At 39.2% G+C, this 16,852-nt stretch overlaps 1 protein-coding gene and 1 long non-coding RNA gene across 3 annotated transcripts in view; both read right to left on the bottom strand.

The window, feature by feature from the left end:
- Positions 1-580: 580 nt before the first annotated feature.
- LOC121948924 (dedicator of cytokinesis protein 3-like) overlaps positions 581-16,852 on the bottom strand; it is a 66,234-nt gene continuing 49,962 nt past the window's right edge. The window contains 21 exon segments of the mRNA XM_042494468.1: positions 581-594; positions 680-767; positions 1,060-1,178; positions 1,315-1,396; positions 2,058-2,139; positions 3,507-3,610; positions 4,344-4,460; positions 4,933-5,016; positions 7,814-7,993; positions 8,092-8,178; positions 8,990-9,156; positions 9,396-9,537; positions 9,733-9,837; positions 10,879-10,965; positions 12,013-12,161; positions 12,870-12,963; positions 13,548-13,608; positions 14,361-14,459; positions 15,730-15,756; positions 15,951-15,993; positions 15,996-16,035. Coding sequence (XP_042350402.1) covers positions 581-594; positions 680-767; positions 1,060-1,178; positions 1,315-1,396; positions 2,058-2,139; positions 3,507-3,610; positions 4,344-4,460; positions 4,933-5,016; positions 7,814-7,993; positions 8,092-8,178; positions 8,990-9,156; positions 9,396-9,537; positions 9,733-9,837; positions 10,879-10,965; positions 12,013-12,161; positions 12,870-12,963; positions 13,548-13,608; positions 14,361-14,459; positions 15,730-15,756; positions 15,951-15,993; positions 15,996-16,035 — 1,971 coding nt within the window.
- LOC121960884 lies at positions 5,651-7,242 on the bottom strand. Of its 2 annotated transcripts, none has more exons than XR_006107014.1 (3): positions 6,828-7,242; positions 6,196-6,264; positions 5,651-6,013 (listed from the first exon to the last, which is right to left on the bottom strand). It is a non-coding gene; the product is annotated as an uncharacterized LOC121960884 (long non-coding RNA). The 2 variants fall into 2 exon arrangements; XR_006107013.1 differs by having other exon boundaries at positions 5,651-6,016.

Raw genomic sequence — 16,852 nt, forward strand, 5'->3', positions numbered from 1 at the left:
CCCTCTGTTGTCTGACTCTGATTATACAAAAGTTAGTTCTGACAAATCAATCTGATCGATCGGTTTATGAGTGCTGATATGAAGTACAACGTCACCGGGACTTTAAACTCTGCACGTAATTAGACACAGACGTCCAAGGATGTGCAGTGACACACTAACTGTAGCCTGAGACACACACACACACACACACACACACACACACACACACACACACACACGTTGGAGCGACTTCCTGTCTGATCAAACTAACTCATCTGAATCACACAAAGTGTAACGAAGTGTTAACAGACTCTGACTCCACTGAAAACACGGAGATAAATAATCGTGGTACGAAGCAGCTGCTCGAAGAACACGACGACCGAGCTAACACAGATTAGCGAGCAGCGTGCAGGAAAATGTTTATGTGTTGCTAGGCAACAGCTGTCACTTCCAACTGTTTGTGTCGGCGGAGTCAAAAAAATCATGACACAAATAAACAAATCATAATCCGCTCATAACTGCTCACTAATAAAAGACGCCAGTTGAACCGTTGTATAAAAGCAATATCACACTCGAGGTCGTGCAGTTGGACTGTATATCGTCACGGCTTCGTGCCTGCGACCGAATCGCAGCCGAGATGAGATACAGAACGACATCGCTCACTGTGATATTACGCGAGATAACGCGTGTGCGAGCTCACCTTTCTCGGCCACAGAGAGGTTGGGGTCGCTGCAGGGTTTACACGGACCAATCACCTGATGGAACAACGCTCGCTGGAGGTTCGTTGGCTGAGGAGAAAGACAAACATCAGCGGTTATGTTTCTCCGTGTTCACGTGGTCGTCGTGACGTCACAGAGCCTCAGTGCTGCCGTTTTTGTGACCGGTCAGAACTGATGGTTTATGGTTTAGACTTGAATGACAAACACGTCAGTGCAGAACCGGGTCATGTGACCTACATACAGCTCCTGTTCGAACGGTCAAATCATCGTTTATCACCATCGACGGCGGACATCACAATTCGTACGAACACATTTCAAAACCTGAGAGCTTCTTCATTCAGTCACCTCCTGCCCTCCGTACCTGCCCGTTCTCGGTGATGTTGGTGTACATGGCGCTGCTCGGCCTCTCTCTGTGCGGCGGCAGCAGCATCAGCATCTCTCTGTTGTGTCTGTATTTGTCCGGCAGAGAAGGAGAGCCGACTGCACGCGGACAACAGGAAAAAATAATATAATGATAACAAGGAAATACAGGAGATACAAACACTAAAATACTGATAAAAGAGAAACTCTGTGTGACCTGTGACTCTACTGACAGCCAATCATCTGAGCCGCTTACCTCTGATGGTGGAGGGGGCGGAGTTTATCATCTGAGAGGGCGCTGAGTGGGTGGAGCTAAGACTAGAGGAGGAGGGGCTTGCCTGCGGTCAGAAAGTTGAAATGGTTAATAAAAACAAACTACAATATTTACGTCACACAATACTGCAGCAGCAGGAGAGCAGAGAGGATATTTATAAAAGAAAAATGAGAATCTTTCCAACAGCTGTGATAAAAACAGATGTGTCACTGATGTTTTCATGAATGTTACACGTAAAGAGGTGTTTCACCAAAATAAAAAAGCTCCTCGCATGAAACCAGGTTGTCTATTTCCGCGGTACGGGGCCCACTGGGCACGTGCACTCTGATGGCGGCCGAGCAGCTAACCTCAAACAGACGGCTGACTTTTGTTTTACATCTCTGCTCATTTTTATGGGGATACAATTATTTAGTGTTGCAGCTCCTCTAAACTTCCTGAGTGTTATCACATTAATGGACCAAATCTTGATAGTTAAGCAAGTAATAATAAATAATAATTAAATAATAATAAATACATTAAATCTAATGAGATCCAGTGCAGCTGTGTAAAAAAAAGCGCTGAATTCAGATTTTGGCGTCTATGTAAAAATGGTTTCAAAGCGTGACGCTGTTCTGGAGGCTCGATTCACACAGTTCATGGATTCATCACTTCCTGCGCTCCATCTCGGTCCTGCAAACGTCATTGCAAATAAGTTAATAAAGTTTTATTGTGCGTTTTTCACTGACCTGCATGCGGTAGAAGTCCTCGGCGTGCTCCACCACCATCCCATCAGTGAGGATCAGCAGGCTGCCCACGTTTCCTGCCTCACTGGAGGTGTGAGAGGAGAGAGAGGAGGAGGAGTTTCGCACTGGAGTCAAAACGGCTATGGAGCTGAGAGGAGGGAGAGGAGGAGGGAGAAAGAGGAGAGAGGGAGGGGAGGGAGGAGAGAGAGAGGGGAGGAGGGAGAGGAGGAGAGAGGGAGAAGTAGAGGGAGAGAAGGAGGAAAGAGAGGGGCAGAGGCAAAGGGAGGGGAGGAGGAGGGGAGAAAAGAGCGGCGCGAGGAGCCATGCAGAGTGCAACCGAAAGCAAGAAACAACCAAAACATGCATGAGGAGGTTCAGCGGGGACGAGAGCGATGCGGGAGTTTGTGTTGTGACCACGAAGGACGCAAAAGAAACAGAAGAAGAAGAGACGGAGGAAGACAGAGAGAGAGAAGAGAAATGGTAGAAGTTCAGACAGTGAGATGAGTGCAGCTGAAACACGGATGCAGCCAGAAAAGTGGCAGATTATTAATGAGACTCAGTGAGCAGCGTCGTGATGAAGAGCACGGTGAGAGGAAGATGTGTCCCGGACCCGGAACATTTTTTCCCTGCCCCAGTTGCGAAGCATTTTTTTCCAAACATATAAGATTCAAACTCTATTTAAACATAATTTCAGCATCCCCAGAGATGTGTTCAAGGACTGCTGGATATTTCAAAATGCAAGTTACTTCTATTTTTACAGTTTCTGGCTGTGATAAACAGTGTTATTTTGGCAACTTTAAAAGAAAACATGCATTTCAAACCAGTTTTTTTAAAAACTGTATTTGATATTAAAAAAATTTTTTTTTGGAAAGTTAACATGCTTTCCATTTTCCATTTTTAGAACAAATTTTAAAGAAAAAAAAAATCTTTTTTTTTAAATATTTTTTTCTCATTTCTAAAACAATTTAAAGGATTGAAGAATTGTAGAAAAAAATCAAAGGAGAAAAATCACAGAAAAGAAAAAAAATTGTTTTTTAACCAAATTTAAATTTTTTTTTTTTTTTTTACATTTTTTAAATAGAATTCTCAAAACAAATTAAAGAGTTAATGAGAAAAAAATGCTTTAAAGTTTTAAAGAAAGAAAAATGCTTAAAATGAAGGAAGACAGCCATATAAGGTTGTATACTCCTCCCCTGAAACCAACAGTGCTTAAAATGATTTGACATACCTGATGGGAATAAACAAAAAGAGAGACAGAACATGGGGAGAAAATAAAGAAACTTTCCTAATGAACAAAAAACAAAAACAACCAAAACTACAAATTTCATCTACTTCTCCTTGAAATTCCCTGACTTTTCCAGGTGTTCCATGACCGTGGGAACCCTGAGAGTAATGAGGATGTGATGTCAGAGTCGGGGTGAAGAGGATGAGGGAAACGTGTGTGTTGCTGACCTGTGTCTGTGCATGAGTTTGAAGCTCTCGGGGCTCATGGGGCCGTGCGAGGCCAGGATCCCTCTGCTGGCTCCTGATCCGGCTTTGTCTAAACCCGGCAGGCCCTGCAACGCCACGTAGAAACACTGCTCTGAATATTCACACTGCACGTTTCTGCGCGCGTCAGTGGCAAAATTCAACACAAAGCGCTGTGCAGACACACTCACACTGTCGGATTAATTAGGACCTAAAAGGGTGAAATGTTCAAAGTTGAGAAAGTTCAGATTCTGAGCGGAGACACGTTTCTCTGAGCTGGAAGCAAAATAAAACCCTCTTTGAAGAAGCTACTAATTAGCTTCCGTCACTGTGATCGTCCTCCCTTCCAGCATGTTTACAAAAGAAAAATCCTCCTTTAGACTCCACATTGTTTAAGTTTTTTTAATCATATTTTGGCTCATGAGGAGCTCACAAAAATCATTTCTCAACAACATTTGTGCGTCTCTTTATTCCCCTCCCCCAAGCTTAAAGGCTAACTTTTTCAGCCGGGACCCTGTTTTCTTTTGTTTTTGTGTCAAAACAAAAAATGAAAAATCGCTCCAGTATTGCGAGAGAGAATAAAGCAGGATGCAATGTAACCATTTGGGGAAATCATAAGTTCGGCGATGGGGATTTTTGGGCTGTTTCTGCTTGAACATGAAGGATCTTACTCTTTAACAAAAGTCTATCTTTGATGGGATCATTTCCAAAATGTTGTCAGAGACTTACAGTCTGAGCCTGTCAGTGACAAAAACAAGCTATTTTTGTAGATTCAAACTGATGGTGAATAATAAAAGTTGTTTAACGTTTTGCTGCACTCACGTGGCAGAGGCTGCTCCTCATCATCTGGAACTGATCTATCAGCTTCTTGTGCAGGGGACGCATTTCTGGGTGCACCAGCTTCTCGTGCACGGCCAGACCGACTCCCAGGATGTGAACCTGAGGCAAAGTCACAAAACATGATTGGACAGACTTTCTATTGTGCAGACTGAGATGTCTGGATGTTAATCTTTTCACACTCCTGAGCCTCTGAAGAATCTCCTGAACTCATATTTGTTGTTTTGGTGACTTTTCCAAAAATGCCACCATCAGGCCACAAGTTTGTACACGTGCACATTTTTGCTTCGTTTCCTCAGAAAGTGTAAACGTGTTTTTAAATAAAAACATTAAAGTTTTCTCCTCTGCTTTGAGCATCACAGAGCATCCGTCTGTCTTTAGACCCTCACAGCAGATTAGAGAAAACTCCCAAAAATCCCTTTAACCGGGAGAAAAATGGTCGAAAACTCAGGATGATCAACTGAGGAGGGATCCCTCTTCGAGGATGGACAGATGTCGTGTGTTCAGATCAGATCAACATTTTGGCGCCAAAATCCGTCTTGTAATTGATCATGTTTGGCAGTTAAAGTCTCACCTGCTCCTGCATCAGGTCTTTGAGCTGCGTGATCTTCTCCGTGTCCTCAGGGTGGCTGGTGATGTACTCCTTATCAAAGAAAGCCTGGTGACAAAAACGAAAGAGACACGAACAAAACAAACTACTGTGTAAACCAAAATAACAAAGTAAAGTGTATCTGGTGTTTAACCCTTTGAAACCTTGGCGGACGTCATTCTTTGTGTGCTGCTCCCAGTTTGAATTCTTTCAAAAAAGATGTGGAAAAAGGCAGCGGACGACTTGACAAGAAACGTCCCACAAATTGCACAAAACATCCAGAACTATAATTTTAATCATAAAAATTATGCATCTAAAATTATTTTACAGAATTATTATAATTTTTATGAAGTTTTTTTTTCCAGGTCATTTCTCTCTTTTCTTTTCTTTTTCCTGTTTGTTCCGTTATTGTTTGGGAAAGTGGGTTTTTATTGATTTCTGTTGTGTTTTTTTACTTTTCACCAGAGCTGAGTATTGTGAAGAACCTCACAATGCAAATTTGATTCTTTGGGTCACGATTCAATTCGATATTAATCCAGTTGCTTCGGTATCGATTCAGTGTGTGTAGATGTCAGAAACACCCAGTAATTAATTCAAATACCTTCTGATATGTGTTCAATAAAGCGTGCATTATCAGAACTGACTCAGAACAAACTGACACCAAAACTTAATTTAACATCACATTATTCTTTATTAATCAAATTAAACATTTAAAGTACAGAAAAGTGCACAAACGTCAACTTAACAGTAATTTAATGGAAAAAAGTAAAAAGCACGTCTTGTCCTTAAGTTTGAGTTGAAATGTAAACAAAGGCACACTGTGCTTATTTTTTATTTTTTTAAGTGCAACTATAATTAGGCTTAACGTGCTTTGTTCTGGATAACACAATAACTCATACTGAATGCTGGATATAATAAAGACCAGTGAGACCTTTAACTTATTATCACAAACACGAAGCATGTCTTGGTGTTTATTTAAACACTAAAACAACATTATTGTCTTCTTGTTCTTCCTGCGGCTCCAGCTCCTCGGCTGCCTCGTGGTCGCTGCATTTACTGGTCAACTCTGCTAAAAAAGTAAATGTATCATATAAATACAGCATAGTTTTATAATACAAAAGTTATATTCACTAAGCCAACACAACCGATATATATACTGTATATATGTGTGTGTGTGTGTGTGTGTGTGTGTGTGTGTGTGTGCGCGCACACTCATTTTTTTTTCAGTATTTTTGCATTTAAACTTACGGTTTTTATCATTTCTGATCTGGATTCCTCGGTGACTTGGCGAGTAAAGGTCTCCACAGGTCCACATTTCTTGAAATAATAAAAATAACTTTATGTATATAGCACCTTTAAAAACAGTTTTTTACAAAGTGCTTTGACAGACAAAGTTAAGGCGGGAATAACACAGCCAAACAGAAACAGCAAAAAGGCCAGAAGAATATACGTATACAAACGTCAACAGGAATAAAGCACATTTTTTGAAAATATAAAAACAAATGCAATAAAAGACATAAAAAACGAGGTAATCTAACAAGACGATATCACATCAGAGTGAATAAAATAAAGATAGAATGATAAAAACAGATGAATAAGAGACAGATGAACAAGCAGGTAAATTTAAACGTGGCTAGATGGTATAAATAAAATAAAACAATAAATAAATAAGATTTAAAAGATGTCACTGATTCTGCGCACCTTAATTAATTTACATTACATTACTAATCTGTTTTTCCAGATCATTAAATTCTTTTATAAAACTACATACGTTTGTACATTTATTTTCTACATACAGCAGACTTAGTTTACAGTAAAACATGTAAAAAAAAAACAAAAACAAGCCTTACACAATGATGCAGAACCGTAAGTGTACTTACCTGACTGGAGATTATCGCGCGCAGCAGGGGGGCAAGTTGCACCTCCTGCAGGAGTGAGGAGCCAGGTTGCACCTCCTGCAGGAGTCTTGCTTGAAGGAGCCTGACTGTAGTTTGCAGACCACACGTTTGTTTACCTGCATTTGCCCCACAGCTTTAGCTTTAGCGTTAGCGTTAGCGTTAGCTTCAGTTACGGGCTGCAGAACACCTGCGTGGTTTTGGCGCAAACGGTTGCGCAGGTTCGTCGTGTTGTTGCGGTGTTTTAACACTGACTCGCGAGGCTCACACGCGGCGTGACGACTGTCGACTTCACGTATCCAAATGTCGGCTTTGATTGTTGTCGGCGCTGATTTTAACACGCTGCGATCTCGCGCCATTTTCATGAATGAACAACAGACGTTGTTCGGGGTCAAGCGGGGCCTCTGAACAACGTCACCACACTCACAGCGCCCCCACAGGAGCGGGGCGGCATTACAACGCAAATACTCGACGACTGGATTTTATGAATCGATATTGAATTGGGAAAAATATATATTGCGATGCATGGGTGAATCGATATATATATATTTTTTACCCAGCCCTACTTTTCACTATTTCTTGCTAATTTCAGTGTGTTTTTTTCCTAAATTACTCATTTCCTTCCTCCCATGATTTTGACAGAAATGACGTATTTTGCCCAGGTTTCAAAGGGTTAAGACTATGATTATCACAAATAAATACAAAATAATAAAACTTATACAAAACAGATATTCTCTCGACCAGTAAAGGCATATGATAGGAACATGCTACATACCACAAAAAATAACCCAAGTAAACATTTGAAAAGACTTCTGATAAAGGTTTTATTATCTATGCAAACTGAACAAAAATAAAGGACCAGCTTTAAGTACCCACCTAAAGTACCAAGGATTTACTATCACAGGTTTTACACAGGTTCAAATGACCCCCATCAAAATGTTTAACAGTTGGTGTAATGGTTTTTGTCTGACCTCTTGGTATCGGGCGATGCCTCCGTTAACGGCGGCGTCGATGACTCCGTTCAGCGTCATGCTGAGCAGGTTGATGTTGCCGTGCAGCTGCTTGTGTTGGTACTGGCTGATCAGCGTCCGCAGCTCCTGGTTCTTATTCTCCACCACAGAGAGGGCGTTTTCCAACGGACTCACCTCCACCTGAGTGGCGGGCGCAGAAAAAGAGAGGAAACGGTGATCATACATGTGTATTATTTGGTTTATCTACCTTTGAACGTGAAGATAATTTATTCACTCACCAGCTCTCTTTTCTCCACCTCGAACCAGCGGGAGATCCCAGGCAGAGGGTGAGTGAGGATCAGGGTCGTCCTCTCGATCCAAAGACTCTGAAAACACACGAGACAACACGCAGTGAGACAAACTGTCCTGAATCCACCAGGCGACACTTTGTCCTCAACATCAGCCGCATTTTAACATCATTTAGCCCTAGGGTCTGTTTGGCACATTTTACACATTTTTCATTCTTCATTTCTTGATAATTTTGTCTGTGTTCATGCGTATGGCATACATTTCAGCCATATTGTGTATTTGAGTGTAATCAGTGAATTTGCAGCTCAGCTCCTACAATAAGTCTAAAATACACTGTGGAAACTAAATAGTTACACTCAGACTGTCCAGGTCCAAAAATGCTCCATTGAAACCCATTCAAACTGACATTTTTGACCCCACAGCCACCAGAGCAGAAAAACAGGACTTGTATTATTTCTGGGTGTCATTCTGGGCTTTTGACTCTGAATTTGTCTTTTGACTATTTTCTACCTGATGAGGTCATTTTGACCATATTTGGCATATGGAGGAAATACATGCTATTTCCACTAGGTGACCTGTCACAGTCAATGTAGCTGTTGATCACACTGACATATCCCAGACTGTCAGCAGCTACACTCACACACTGACATATCCCAGACTGTCAGCAGCTACACTCACACACTGACATATCCCAGACTGTCAGCAGCTACACTCACACACTGACATATCCCAGACTGTCATCGTAAAAAAACTACTTTGCATGTAGTATATTGAAAATATTTCATTTCTTTGTTTGTTTGTTTTTTCTTCTAAAAAACAAAGTGGCATCATGACAAAACTCCGACATTTAAAAGGCCAAAATTCTGAAAACTTTTCCTCCTCGCTCACCTTGAACTCATTATCTCTGTCTTTCGGTCCTTTGTGGAACGGGCGGTCATATCGAAATCGCCGCACGTTGTTGACGCGGTAGAAGCTCTTGATGCGGTCGGGGACTCTGTCCATCTGGAGCACGCTGACGCTGTCCGGTACCGGCGTTACAGCGTAGATCTGCAGGTCTGAGCCGAGGAGGAGGTCAAAGAAATACAATGGAGTTTGCAGACTTTGCTGCCTTTATGACCCTAAAAACAAACGTAGTGTTAACACGTGATGAAAACCGGCTGTAAGAAATGTGAAAAATGTTGGCTGTAATATTTCTAGTGAATATTACAGAAGAATTTCCATGATAATCAATAATTCGTTCAGTTACAGAGATGCAGACAAACACGCAGCATCCTATTGCTTGTCTGAAGGATACACTGTGCGTCACACTGCAGAATGGCCTCATCAGGCTGATTGGGGTGCTGCATCGCAATGGCTTGTGGGAATTCTCCCAGCATCCTTTGCTGGAAGGCCTCTAGCCTTTCATAGTCATGACCGCGGCACACGAACTCTTTGTTCTGGTCAAAACAGAGGAAAAGAAATTCAAGTTTAAAAGCAAAAATGCAATATTTAGCTCTTTCGTTTTTGGGAACGAGTTAGCTTGTAATCCATGTTTAATGCTTTTTTCTGATTTATTTATGGCAAATTAAACATTTTTGACTGTGAGCTTTTAGAAGAAACTAAAACTGCAAAACAAATCTGTTTGAACTCACTCTGAGGAAGAAGGGGAACTTCCTGCCGTAGAATCCGACCCTGAAGAACTCCGGCTCCAAACGCTGCTGCTCCATTATGTTGTCGTAATACGCTGCTTCCATTTTCTACACACACGCACGCACACACACATGCACACACACACACACACACACACACACACACACACACACACACACACATGCACACACATGCACACACACATGCACACACACGCGCACAGAGATGATAATGATGAAGTAATTATTAATTAAAATTTCAACAACATAAACTTGTGTTTTACTTGTTTTAAATCAAGGCTTAAGACTTTGCTGTTTGTTGTTTTAATTTATTAAATCAAATATTTATTCATTTATTACGCTGTAACTTTTATTTTTGTATTTTATATCTTTTAAATAATTTTAATAAGTTTAAGACTTAAGAACTTAACTCTAAGAACTTAAATGTTCTTTTATGACGTGTTTCTTTTGTACTGTCTCGATGCTTTTAATGTTTTAAGTCGAGTACTTTGAGTTGCTTTGTTGCTGAAATGTGATAAACATAACATAACATAAAATAAACGTAACCGACCTTGTGTTATAATACACAAACAGTACGATACAGAACTATCGTTCTGCTACCAATGCCACTGAGGGACAAATAAAGACTAAAACCATCTTCATTCCTCATCACTCTTTGACGAAGTTTCATACATGATCTGAAATTTATAGGATACTATACTATACGATACGATACGATACGATACGATACGATATGATACGATACGATACTGATAATGAAAATGAAAATGATACGTGTAGTGATACGATGACATGCGATACATTAATATAAGATAATCTGTCATTCGTCCCTCAACAGGGAAATTTGCATTATTAAAGCAGCAAAGGGATATCAAAGTAAGGCATGTACAAGACAAATAAACAAAAGAACAAAATAAACTGTATAAACAAGACGCAAAACTCAACGGTTAAAAAAATGTTCACACCAATTGCACGTTGTGATAAACTGCAGGTTATCACGTATGAAACCTCATCAATGAGTTTGACAGAGTCGACACACACGACGTCTCACAGGTGAACTGATGTGTTTGTGGTTTCTGAGTGACCGATTTCACAGTGTGTCGGTGTGTTTCGTGTCGTGCAGCTCACCCGAATCCAGCTGAGACTCTGGTAGTCGTACAGTGACTCATACTGGAAGGCCAGCTCCCGGCACAGAGGGATCCCGTACTCCCAGCACTGAGGACACACACAAACACACACACACCTCTGTAGTGGGAAGAAGCAAAAACTTCGCAGCGTTGACTTATTCAACAAGAATCCTTCCCTAAATGTCGTTGAAGTAATCAACATGAATAATATGAATATGAATATTTTATGTCATAATCATGAGAGACATTTCATTTGTCACTTTTTTTCTTAAATTTTACCCTGAATAACACCAGAGAAACAACATGGATGACTTAATAAAAATAATAATAATAATAAACAAAAAAAACAACTTTAAAGCGTAATCCTTTGTTATTTCACATTATGATCAATCCTTAATTATTTTACACTATAATCTGTAATCTTTTCACATTTTAAAGCTTTTAAAAACTCAGCAGAGCAACAGAATCCATTCCATAACATGACTTCCAAAACTGAAATACATCTATATTTTACATTCATTCTCACTTCACAGTTCTCAAATTAAAATTTCCTTCTCTCAATTAAAAAAAAGAAAATTAAATATAGACCGAAAGGCTTTTGTTTACAACTCGAAAAAGTATTTTCAATTTTTATAAGTGCAATGTCTGCAAATATTGAAGTGTAGGATCTTACAAAAAATATTTGTGAATTCATAATAGCCAGCTTTATGCATTATCCTATGAGCTCTTTTATTTATTTCTTATTTATATACAGAGTCTAGATTTGTTTTACATGCACTTCTCAAAATTTCTGCACAGTGAGACATAAATGACATTACAAGTTAGCAGAATACACCAATAGTATGATACAGAATTATTAAATCAGTGTGGATCGAAAAATAAAGAGCATTCAGGGCGCTGAGTAGCTCAGCTGGTAGAGTGCGTGCCCAAAATTCAGAGGTGATGTGTCGTCATTAAAGTGACCAACGGTTCGAGCCCGACCGACGAACATTTACTGTGTGTCATCCTCACTCTGTGTCATCCCTTTTTTCTGTAATCTCAAGCTGCACCATCAAATAAAGGCCATAAAAGCCCCCAAAATACAGTTATAACAATGTGTGTGTGTGTGTGTGTGTGTGTGTGTGTGACTCCTCACCTTCCCCTTGTTGAAGTAGTGAATAACTTTGCGGCAGAGCCCCTCCTTGCGATGCCACTCTGTCTGAGCGGGATAATGCAGGAACTCTTTGAGAGGCCGCTCGTCCCAGTGCAGCAGCTCCCAGTACAGCAGCAGAGTGAACGCCGCCTCTGTGGACACGCCGGAGACACCCAGCACTCAAACATCCTGTACGGCTGATTTTGAACTTGATTGTGAAAGCCATTAAATTTCTAGCTTTTAATCAGAATCAGAATCCAGTTTTATTGCCAAGTACACTTACACAGGGAATTTAAATTTAAATAGAAAAACACATTTGATAAAAATATAGAAGCAAGTTACAAACATGAAATGAAAAAATAGATTATAAAGAAAACAAAATGTGTTTATTTTGAAACAGAAGCAGGAAGTTGTGAGTAAATAACACATATATATTTTTTTACATCTGTGGTGGATGAAAACATTAAAACTGACATGTTGGACATGATTTTTGCTGAGTACTGCGCACCTCACATTAAAAAAAAATTAAACGGTTTCTTGAGGCGCACAGCGCTGCTCATGCAGTTTTCAGTAAGATAGATACTCTTTTGATAATTATATTAACATCTTTTACTACAATTTCAAAGTCTTCACCTGTCACAGACATGAAGAAACAAAAATATCTACAACTTTTCTGTTTCTAAATTTAAGCTCTCTGACGACGTTTCTGTCAGCAGAATCCCTTCATTTGTTCACACGTTTTATTGTGAAATATTTGCAGGATTGTGTTGTTGACAATTGTCATGTGTGCCGATCACACATGCAGTCTGGCCAGGGTGTTACGAACGGTGTGTGTGTGTGTGTGTGTGTGTGTGTTGTACCGGTGTAGTTCTCCGCCTGCAGATGCATGTCACACAGTTTGTGGATGTAGCGGATGTACATCTCCTCCTTGTTGATCTCCGACTTGTAGAAATTCTGACAAGATACAAAAAACACAAGTTCATTCATATAACTTCTCTATCAAAGATCGACCTCTAAATCTTCAGATCTTCAGCACAAACGTACACACTAAACACAAAAAGTGTTTCTCAATAATAATAATAATGATAATAATAATAATAATAATAATGATAACAAAATAATAATGACTTTATTTATATAGCACTTTAAAAAAAAAAGAGTTTATGAAATGCTTTTACAAACAGGCAGAGCAGAGAAAGACAAGATTCTCGCAGCTGTAACTTAACAGTGAGAGCCAAACAATAATGCTGAAGTAACACCAGACAACACTAAAAGTACAATTTAACAAGAGCGAGAAAATTACAAAAACAAGCAGCATACACAGAAATACCAGTACCAATGTACCAATTAAACAAAATCCACGATCCAGACAGAATAAAAGAATAAAAATTAAAAGACAAACTAAAATAGATAACATGAAAATTAGTCTATAAAAACAGGTTTTAAGTGATTTAAAAGTAAAGTGTAACTAAACTAAAAATTCTACTGGGAAAATCAGGAGGTTTGTGATGAAGTTATAAATGTGACATGAGTCTCACCAGGAGGTTTACAGTGCAGCCAATCTTCTTGTTCTCCGTCTCGTCTCCCTTCATGCAGTCCCTGAGGACAACATCAAACTATTTAATAAAAAACAACAACTTAACAATAAAAACGCTTGTGTCCTCCTCTCACAATGAGCCTCTGTTCTACGGATCGCAGTATGTTTCTGCAGTCTTCTGTCTATAGCTGAAACCAAACATGGTGTTCTCATGCAGTGCTGGAGGTTTAGCGCCTCTATTGTAATAATATTTATCAACAACAGCGAATCCCACGAGTCGCCATGTCAAAGCCTCATGGGAGCTGTAGTTGGTAATTGTTGACAAAAGAACTGTTTTATCTTTTTGTTGTCCACAACAACAAAATTTTGCAATTTTTGGTGCAAAAGTTTGTTGCACCAAACTCTGTCCCTGTGCATACACACCTTTCGGAGTTTTTTTTTTTTTTGTTACAAAGTCAGTTTACTTTCTTTTTTTTGGGAAACCTGATTTTCTGTTCTTGCAGAGAGACATGTTGGTACACGTACATGTTGGTGCTCCAGCAGAATAAATGACCACCACCTCCTCTCCCCCCTGCACCTTTCAGGGGGGAGAGGAGCCTTACAGATCTGCCACTGCTGCTTTTAAACAAAGTTTGGTATTTTAACCAATTTTTTTCAGCTAATTTTCATTAAGTTATGGCAGTAACTAGTAAGTAAAATCAAAACAGATTAATGAAAAAATGCAAACAAAACCAGACTTTTCATTCCAGGCCCCCCTTCACCATGACACCAATGACTGCATGTGTGAGTGTGAGTGTGAGTGTGAGTGTGTTACCTGTAGTCCAGCAGTCGCTCCATCAGTCGTGTGACGGAGGTAACGAAGGAGATCCCCGTCTCTCTCCACGTCTCCTGCTCGATCTTCTCCAACAAACGACTGACTTCAACAACAAACAGAGAAAAAAATTAGACGATGTTGTGTTTTTACAGACTGGAAACCAAAGATTTGGTCTAAAACTACGACTGAAATGATCGTTTAAAGTCTGAGAAAACACCATAATCCTGAAACCTGCACCACGTACACTGAGCCAGTTTAAAACTGGGGTCAATGGGTTAATCAGCTCAAACAAAAGGAAAGATTAATCTTTAGTTTCCCTGGATTATAAAAAACATCTTGTTAACTCTATTGTGCATTCAACAATACCTTGTATAAGAATATTGTAGATATTTCTCTGTGATTGAATTACTACAATACTTCAGACAAAAAACCTTCCAGGTGGGTTGATTAATTATTTTTTTAAAACTTAATTTAATTAAGTTGTATGTTTTTTTTCATGTTACAGCTACAAAGGTGCATGAAATAAGAGCACCTCTGCAGTGACATCAGTTTCCCCTGACCTGATTAACTGGGTTTGGGTTTTGTTTCTTACTTTGAAATTGTTGAAATTGTAATTACTATTAACCCATTGAAACCTGGAGCTCTATCACTTTTCTTGTGCTGCTTTCAGATAACTTTCACAAGTATTTAACCTCTGAACCCCGAGCAAATTAGTGTGACTTCATTCAAAAACAGTAAAAAAATTTTTTAAAAAATCAGAAAATTATTTAGAAAAAAGCTATAGAAACATTTCTAGTGAGAAAAGGGAAGAAAAGCATAATTACATATTTAAAATTGTTAAAAAAAATGTTATAAAAAGTTATTAGAATTTTTCAGCACCTTTCACAGTACCTTTCTTTTTATCATTATTTTATATTTTAAATTTATTATTAGTATTATTTATTCATTTTATTTTTTTCACAAAATTTCAGGATTTTTTGTGTATTTACAAATTTCTTTTACATTTTGGGGTCATTTATTCTGTCATTGCTGATTGCCTTCTTTCCATATTTTTTTGAGAAATTCAGCCAATTTGACCAGGTTTCAAAGGGTTAAGGTACAGCAAACAAATGCACCTCTACAGTGACGTCATTTCATGCACACATCAGCTCTCAGTGAACTAAAATGTTTTTTTGTGTGTGTCTAGTGTTGGTGTCTCAATGTTAAATGATAAACACTAAAGAGCGCTCCGGTTTTTTGTCTTCTTTGAGAACAAAAGATGTCTTGAAAAACTTCATCTCTGGTTTTACAGACTCGCACCACCGTCACGACGGCAGAGATAACAACACTAGAAGACCGATACGGTCTCAGACGGTAAGTGATGTCATACCTGGGGTACGGCCCAAACAGCTGGGTTCTAGTCCAGCAACGCAGCGCAAAGAAACACACAACAGCAGTGTTAGAGCAGAAAAACTGAGAGTTAATTTCTATGTTATCTGAGAGAGAGAGAGAGAGAGAGGGGGATGGAGGGATTCACACACGCGTTTAAGATCAGAGAGACGAGAGTTAGAGGCAAACACACAGAAAATGTGAAAAAAATTAGTTTCTTACAGCAAACCGAAGAGTTCTCTGTAGTTCTCGTCCCCTTTCCCTCAGACACCAAACTGTCCAACTTATCAATCAACTCAGCCTCCACCTACACACACACACACACACACACACACACACACAAAACACACAGAAATAAAGACATAAGTCTGTTTTCTACAGATGCACAAAGTTTGATTTTTTGCTGATATATAACGACCCATTTGGCCAATAACTGACGCTGATGTGGTTCGAGCTCAGAGTTTCAGTCTGGAAACTGCTCATGTCTTCAATAAGTCCTTATTTAATGTGCTGAGTGTTCCTCATGACCTGTTTTTTGTGTTTGTTTTTTATTGTGTTTTCTTCTGTTTAGTGGGCTGAAGACAAATGTCCATTTTATACTAGAGTCATTTTTGTGCTCCTCAAGTCTCCTCTGATGTGAAATTAACGTTATATGCTGCTGACTGATGATGATGTCCCACCGGCAGATGGAGACATGAAATGCAATGCTTTTCAGAGGATGAGAAAAAAACCTTCAGCTTAGGTTATATACAGCATAATATATTTATTTTAAATGAAAATAGCTTTTAAACAAAATGTGTAGCATTTGTTTTACATCCTGCTCTCCCTGGATATCCAGCTTATTAAACAACAAAAAAAGCATCGAGCTTTTGGAAAAGTTCGCAATTTTGGCCCTGAATCATCGGACTAAACATACATCTTTATTTCATCATCTGCTTATCTGTTTAATTTTTGCCACCACTAATGTTCTTCATACATAGAGAACTTGTATCATGCTTGTTTATCATATATAGATATGTTGTTTTTTTAACCGTTTTGTGTCGTTTACCTGATGTTTTGTACATGTTCACTTTGTCAGTAATAAAAAAGGTTCGTGGTGAAGCCAGTATTTGCAGATAGAGATG

The sequence above is a fragment of the Plectropomus leopardus genome, chromosome 2 (assembly GCF_008729295.1).
Source record: "Plectropomus leopardus isolate mb chromosome 2, YSFRI_Pleo_2.0, whole genome shotgun sequence".
Taxonomy (NCBI): Eukaryota; Metazoa; Chordata; class Actinopteri; order Perciformes; family Serranidae; genus Plectropomus; species Plectropomus leopardus.